Genomic DNA, 8,308 nt, shown 5'->3' on the forward strand with positions numbered 1-8,308 from the left:
AAACTTTCAAGTCCTGAAGCTTTAGGGCATATGATAATTACTATGAGGTGATATGAACAATTAAATGTATTATTTAGTGGCTTAGACATTCCTTTAAAACATCCTGAGTTGGCTGGCAGCAGAGACAGGATACTGGGTTAGATGGACCCTCACACTGTTCTGCAATAGCAATTCCTATGGTCTAATTAATTAAACTGTGACTCGAGGGAGACAGTCCTTAGGCCATGTAAACATCAGATTCATTCTGGCAGATATTAATTTTTGTTCTTGCTATTTATAACAACTCCTTCAAAACCTGAAGCTGGAAATTGTTCTCTTCCTGAAAGTATTCTCCCCCACCAGGACACATTGTATTAGTATTCGGTTGTTTCTTGCTGGCCAGATTTTGTTTGACTGGAGGAAGCATAGTTTTTCACTGTCATCTGCCATAATTACTATTCTTACCAACATTAATTTACTATCACCCTGCTGTCCATATTTCAACCCTCAAATATTCCTTTGTCCATTTTTGTTCTCTTTGAGTTTCCTAAAACCAGGCAAAGTTACGCACAACCCTCCCAGCCTTCTCCCCTCATTCTTTTTATTGCTTTTACCAGCCGTAATCCCAAAGGCATGAGCTTGCTTTATTTTGGGGCATAAGGGAATTGTAGGAGAGAACAGGATTTTGCTTCATGCAAAATGTTTAGGATGTAAATATACTATTCTTTTTCAAAATTCTTCCATATACAGTGGCTACTAGATTTGGTCTAGTGTTTTTAAGTTGTTTTTTTTTTTAATTTAATTTGTCTGAAAGTAGAATTGCAGTTTAAGTATAAATACCTTGCTCTTGTCTCTCTTCTTCTTATCAGTTTGACTAACATGAATGAGCTGTCTTCATATTATTTGAAATTTCTTTTGAATACTGTTAGTTTATATAATGCTACCATTTCAGGGGCTTCTCCCTCTATACAGCAACTGATCCACACATGCTTGTTTAATGGCTATAAAATTTATGATCTAATATATATATTTTTGTTTGCAGCTACAACAAAATGTTGTTTCAGCAATATTTTTCGTACCTTGCAGAAGTCTTAAATGGCTTATAAAAATAGTTGTTACACTGCAGAGTTATTGCATATGTGTTCTTTCCTTACAGTTCAACTTCGTGGGAAAGCTTTTGGGTCCACGTGGCAATTCACTGAAACGTTTACAGGAAGAAACCTTGACAAAAATGTCTATATTGGGAAAAGGTTCCATGAGGGACAAAGCAAAGGTAAACCAAATAGCTGAAAAATGTTAATGATCTATGGCATGTTTTCCTTTTACTTTTCCTTCATGTAAAATGATTGGTAGGAGAGTATAAGAGGAAATAGTTAAAAACAGAACAAAAAGCCCTTAAGCCCATAGCTTTGACAGTCTCAAGATATGGAATAAATTTTAGGCCGCTGGTGTAACGTTACTGACTTTCAAACACTTGCTGTCTAATGCTGTGTATGCAGTTGTATAGACGAAATAATGAAGAATTTTGCTCACGATGTGTTTTTTGCCTTTTTTACAGAAATGGAAAGGCTGTATTTTCACATACCTGTGTCCTAACTTATATTGTGTGGGGAATATGAATAGCATGCAATACTAGAATTTGTAACATGTTGAAGGGGAGGGAGAAGCTTGAACTTTAATTACAAGGGTGGTGTGGTGTTTAACAGTTGCACGATGTGTATATGTACAAACTTTTTCCTGAGCACTAAGATGTGTGGTTTCCTGCTGGGACCCTGCTCACTGCACACTTGTTTAGTGACTTTCATAACCAGTCTGTATACCAACAAGTTCACATTCAGGATTTTGTCGAGAGATCATGGGCATGTGAGACAAATGAGTATATGGGCTGAATTAACCATAGGCCAAGCTGACTAGAAAAACCTGGCTCAAAGTATTGTCCTATTAACTTTGATTCTGCCATTTAGTAAATAGTCTTCTAGTAGAGCAGATACCAATGTGGCAGTTTTTGTTGGCTCGCATATTTGCCAACTGCTCCAGCGTGCTGCTGAGATGTTCCTTTTTGAGTCAGGGCTTAGCTCACCTGTGCTTCCTTCTGCTGACTCTTCAGTGTAAGAACAAAAGTACTGCTAGTAGTAAAAATAGTGCCCGTTTCATTGAATTTGGGAGAAAGGGGTAAGCTAAAAAGATCTGTATGAAAAAGGTTCCATAGGAATCCCCCTATTTGTTTTGGGGATTACATGTTTGTTTCAGAATACTTCTTTGTTTCCAGCTTCTTGGCTTCACTTAAGGCACAGTTTGCAAAGGAACAGGTACAGTGATGCTGTGTATTCTGGTGCCTAACTTCTAGCTCCAGATAGGGAATTCACATATCGGAGTTAGGTGTCTATATTTTAAATGGGGGGACTGAAGTCCCTAAGAATGAGATCCACAACACTCACTGGGGATCTGAATGAAATCCTGCCTCTCCTAGATGTCTAGGAGACTAAGATTAGTAGCTCCAAATTTGCACACACTTAGGTGCTTCAGGTGTGTGTGTGTCTGTTTTTTTGTTTTGTTTTTGTTTTGTTTTGTTTTTTCCCAGTGGTAGGATTTGTAGGCTCTTAAACAATAGTGCAAGCCATGGGCCTCCAGGCCACATCCCTCTCCCTTCCTGCTGGACCACATGTGGGGCAGCTGTTGGACTGTGCATGTGGGTGGCCCCCACTCAGCTCCCTTGGTCTTCCCTGGCACCCTGGGCTGCACTGCCCTACCCCTGGGGCAGGAGCAGGAAGCAAAAGCTGGTGGAGGAAGGGGGAGCCTAGAGACTGCAATAGCAGCTGGAGTGATTGAGGGACTGATGTCCAGGTAGGAGCCTGCAGGCTACCAGTTGGTCAGCCCTAGTGTCCAGCATGGGGATTTGTTCTCCCTGTTTCTGTCTCCAAGCGAATAGTCTCATTAGATGCTTTCTCTCCAGTCATGCATTCTTTAAGCCATGACCTAGTTTCAACAGGTGAAGAGTGAAAGCCCCCACTTACCCCTCCTCAGTAGTCTAGTGCTCACATCACTCTGCAGGGAAGTAGATGTGGGTTTGAACCTTCTCAGGTGGAGGGCTTAAAACCCAGTGCTCTAACGATTAAGCTGTTTTAAGTGAAAAATGACTTCCATCTTCCCCTTTCTCCACTGTTGCTGGCTGAAAGTAGCAACAAGTGCTGTATTGAAGTGTATGCAATATATGTTAAGTGTGCCTGAGTATACATCTTTTTATTTAAGGACTGTCAGGAACCTTGAGTACAAGGCTGCTTCATTTCTGGATCCTGAGCACAGCAGTGGGATTGACCCTCCTGAGCCATTGAGGGTCCTGTTCCATGCATTTGCCCTGAATGGACCTCCACATTGCACTCAAAACCATCATGTACACAATTACACATCCTAATACCAGAAATGCTATGAACACTGTATAAAATGCTAAATGTAGAGGCAAGGGAAACTAGGATACTGCCACAATACATTGCCTCTGTAATGATGGGGAAGTAGGTGGTTAATATAGACTCAGAAGTTCCTAGAAAAAAGGATAGTTCTCTTTTCCTATGGTCTGTGCCAGTTTGGCCTATTGGAGAAATGTCCTTCTGATTTCCAGATCTGGCATTTTGTTTGACCCTGAGCAAAACCATCTAGCCAGGAGGCTTAGCATGTGCTGTCGACATCCACACAAGCATTAGCTATAGTTGACATCCTGATACTTCAGATAAAGGCATTGAAGTTCCTCACCAGAAGGCAGTAGCATTCATGCAGGGGGAGAGGGAAAGAGTACCCTTCTGACCACTACTGGTGACCAGCAAAAGTGCTGAATCATGAGATTACTAGACAGCTACTACAAGAGTTTACAAGGACTACAAACACACGACTCCATTCCCTCAGCCCATCCGTTTCGTTCTATCCCATCCACACATTCTTCTTTCAACTCTGAAGAAAGTTTAATTTTTGTTCTCATCAGTTTGCTTAGGAAAATGCTACTCTGAAAGTTAAGAACTTGCTTAACTTTACAATCTAAATGTATCCATTGCCAGCTTATAGCCACTTGAACTTGCATTTTATATTTTTCAGCCTAAAAGCCTACTTTTCACCCCAGTATTCACCCCACACAGGTACTTGATAGGAAATAAAAAATTGATTGTAAAACTGATCATAACTTGAACAAGACATGCTCTTTTTAAACTTCTCTCCTAAGGAAAAGTCTCTTTTTAAATCGTGTCCATGGCCTTTCTTTGAATCATTGGTGACTGGGTCTGTAATCAGTGTGCTAACTGCGATCTTGCCCCCACCTTGTAGTGGTACAGCTGACACTCACCAGCAACATTTCCTCCAAAACATTTTCCATGCTGTGCACTTGGATGGCATGCCATGTTGTAGCTCTTAAGTGTGTGCCTGTTGCTGCATAGCATCATGGCACAAACATGTTGCTACTAACAGAGGTTGATAGCACTACTACATCTACTGAATATACCCCACCAAACAACTCCAGGCTAGCATTCCTCTTCCTCATGGCAGTTCACGATCCTTCTTTCAGTCAGTCAGTAATCCAAGACAAACGAATGTGGGTTATCTCCAGTCTGGGCACTATTGTATCCGTAGTTCTGCAGTGGGAGATAGGTGCCAGGACACACTTGTGATGGCTGCATCTCCTAGCATGCATTTTAGCAGAATTTCGCGGGCTAAACAGCTTTTCTAGTGAAAAATTAACTGCCTTTGATACCTAAGGGACTTAAACAGGGTTTTCATTGGCAAAAGTTAAATCCCCGTTTTAGGCATTGAAGTGCCTCTACTTAATTATCTCCCTAAGATACTGGTTTAATGCATTAACCTGATTAAAATCACTAATATGAAGCATTACAGGTTAGTGGAGTAGTGATCCTCTATTTAAGGGTCTGGCTGCAAATATTTAAGTTGTAGTGAATCATCCCTCTCACTCTGGTCTCACTGGGAAGCAGGCTTCACTTCTCCAGTGTGGCTTCTGAGGGAAAGGACTGAAGGGTGAGGTAGAGACTCCAGCTGGAAGAACTGGAAGCAGCCCAAGCGGGGGACTGCTGCACTTCCCAGCAGAGTATAAATTGGGCCCATCTGGTGCCTTCATTTTCCGTGAGATCCCTCTCCAGACCTGCTCTTGCGCAAAGCAGACTCTCTCTCCCTTGTCTTGGCTCTGTGGCCTTCTGTAAAGACTACAGAGATGAGCCAGCCAGATGCTCCTTTGGGAGGAAGCAGCAAAACAAACATCTCTGGACATATTGGACAGCACCTGTGGCAGCAACATGTTTTGCCTAGTATGTGCACAGATACTTCCTGTTCACCTACTCTGGCTGATGTGCTTCAGACTTGGAGGTAAACTAGTAAAGTGGCTCTTAAGCATGCTGGAGACCAAGACTTTGGGCATTTTGAAGGGGTGCCCTCATGTGGCCTCACAGGTTTGGAGCAGGTGAATAGCATGTGGTCAGGGAAGGCCGAGTTAGGACCACAGTGTCAGCATGCTCATAAAGAGCTTTGTGGTGGTAACTGAACTTCCTTTGTTCTCTGCTATTGGGCTGTATGCACCTGGGCATGCTCTCACTCCTCTTTCATGATCGGACAGGATCCTCTACTAGTTTGAACTTGGTACCGTACAGTGAGGTCCCACTTCTACTTGTCCTTTAGGCAGTACCGTAATAAATGAGTAGTTAATTGAATGATGAGACTATGAATCTTTAAAACAGCCACTTCACTTTTTAAAATAATAGGTGTCTAGGCAGAAGCCAAGCACAGGCATGAATTAATGGACGTGTCAACAAGCCAAGCTTCAAATAAAGTGGAAATTTTTGATAAGGGTTTGCTGTTCATATTTATCCTGAAAGTCTTCATAATACAATACTGGGATATTTATTTTCATGGCATAAATGCTTCATCATTATTTCTGTACTGAGTTCACATAGTATGAAGCTTGATGCAAGTTCTCAAAACAAACAAAAATACTGGTGAGTCTTCCAATATGTGCCTGTAGAGCCTAACCTCCCCCTGCCTTTATGCAGGTCACTATAAAAGTATCTAATTGCATGGTTCCTGTTGCCAAGAGTTTAGTCTAATTAGATTTTTTCTGTCGGTAAGGGCTGTGGAAGACTGCCCTTCCAGTTTCTTCCCTGACTTCTATTAGGTTTTTTTCTCGCCATTGTCTTCTCACCTGTCTGTCAGTTTGGTTGACCCAGGTTACTGCTAAGGTGAGGAACTTTGGGTAAGAAGGTTGAACTCTACCTCTCTATTGTGTTAGCACTGACCTCATGGCAAGGGGGCAGGGGCTTGAGTCCATGTCACTCCCTTAGGTGGCCAGTGATGCTTTTTAAATTGGTTGGTCAGCTTCAAACAACACCTGGCCTTGATTGGGTCTCAGAAGTCATGTCAAAAGGGCTTTATAAAGCTAAGACTTCCCAGGAGGAGGGGTGGCAGCCATGTTAAGTTGCGTACAGCAGCTGGAACATCTGCAACTCTCTCTTTACTCACTTCAGCATCCTGAGAGGGAAACTACTTGGAACTTACCTAGCTATATAGCTTACTGTAATATAGAAGTGGATCAGATGGCTACTAAGCTGACATGGTTTTCTCTGGGTTATTCTTTGATACTTCTCTGTCATGTACCCTTCCCCAAGCCTGCCCTCTAACCAATAAAGCTCTCCACTATAACAAGCATGGTGGACTTGGTGGGAGAGGGATTGGGGCATGCTTTAAGCTTCCTATGCTTGCCTGACTAAGGGAGGTTACTCTTTGTGCTTCAGGCTAAAGGAAGCACTCCGGGTTCTTGCAGTGGGTCGAGCACTCTTGGCCTACAAGGGATGTGTATCCCAGGGGGCACAGTGCCTGAATACAGACCAGACTCCTGGGTGGTGGCAGTGGTTATCCCAGGCTTGCAGGTGTGCTCCAGGAAAGGGGTTGGCCAGATGTGAGGCAACCCAGGGGAGGCGCATGGAGCTTGGTAAGTGGATGGGTGCAGTGAGGCGGGTGATTCAGCACTGGAGTGTCCATCATTGGTTTGCCACAAAGACATGGAGGCAAACAAATGCCTGTCATGTTATATAAATTTGGCAATAATAGACTGTCTGCTTCTCCATTTTGGACTCCAGGATTCTAGGTCCTCAATCGAGCATAGTTCACTACTGCTGACCTGATGTTGCCCTACATTTTACTATTCCCTCTCCACTGAATTGGGTGGTGAAACAAACTCTTTAGTACTCTCGCCATCCTTTGTGGAAACTGTGCTTGATGGTTGAGGTGGCAATTCTGATCTCTAGAGTCACTGTGATGGGTAGGAACAGAGGTAGCAGGGGGTCAGCATAATTTCTTCTGCCCTTTTGTCCTTTTTATCTCTAACTGGTGTCAAACTCATATGGGGGCAGAGCTGAATTAAGACTACTTGTTTGTTCCTCTAGTATTCCTGTGTGGTAGGAAAAAGGGTCAGTATGAGGTCTTCTGGGTTTTACATGTCCCTTGAGGTGATCCTTTGCAGGTATCATTTGCTGTTGATTAGGATGTTAAAATGCTTAGAATCACAATATCGTTTGATACAATTAAACATTTAAAATCAAATATATCGGCACAATGAGATGAAGCTTTGGGTGAGCTGAAAGCCTACTGACTTGTTTCAGAATCTCTCTTGAAAACTCTGCCCTGTGTTTTGTAGTAATTGTCCCTCTTGCACACTACAGTTGCCAGACTTCTTCAGTTCCAAAGTCAGAATAAAGATCACCATATCTGAAAACAAAAGAGAAGCGGGGGGAGGGTCAGATCTCTAGCCAAAAAGAATTGATGCAATTTCAGTAATCAAATGTGGCATTAATTTTGTAAGCTGAGGATCTGACCCATAGTTCCTGCTAACTGCCTTGACCCTGCATCTGACTGCAGTCGTTAAGAAGGTTAGATAGCTTCCACCATCTAGCTTAGTGATAAAAGTCACAGATATTGTGCTAAACCAATTATTATAGTCTGTGTAAAACCCTGAGTTGATACATTAGTGATACATGCTGATAATTTGACCACATGGCTGATGCCAGTGCCAGCTATTGAATTGGCTATTACCTCTCTTAATCCTAAGAAATAGGAGGTGGTGAAGGACATTTGTCACAATTTGTTCTCACAGTCTTCAGGCACATTTCTGGCTCTTGTGTTGTGTTAACTGCAATACTTAAAATTGTCTGAATTTCTTTTTGAGGCTCTCTTTGAAGAAGGCTTATTTAACAGAAAGGCTTGATCTCTTTGATATTCTGTAGAGTCTAAGTCCACTGCATATTTTAGGGCAGGAGTCATAGTTTCATAGTTTCTAGGGTCGGAAGGGACC

The 8,308-nt window shown here is 42.4% G+C and overlaps 1 protein-coding gene across 1 annotated transcript in view; it reads left to right on the forward strand.

Moving 5' to 3' along the window:
- Nucleotides 1-8,308, forward strand: part of KHDRBS3 (KH RNA binding domain containing, signal transduction associated 3) — a 213,025-nt gene that overhangs the window by 64,073 nt on the left and 140,644 nt on the right. The window contains exon 4 of the mRNA XM_019519668.1: nucleotides 1,136-1,252. Coding sequence (XP_019375213.1) covers nucleotides 1,136-1,252 — 117 coding nt within the window. The remainder of the gene's footprint in view (nucleotides 1-1,135; nucleotides 1,253-8,308) is intronic.

Source organism: Gavialis gangeticus, unplaced genomic scaffold, assembly GCF_001723915.1.
Source record: "Gavialis gangeticus isolate Ggan-Ray unplaced genomic scaffold, GavGan_comp1, whole genome shotgun sequence".
Taxonomy (NCBI): Eukaryota; Metazoa; Chordata; order Crocodylia; family Gavialidae; genus Gavialis; species Gavialis gangeticus.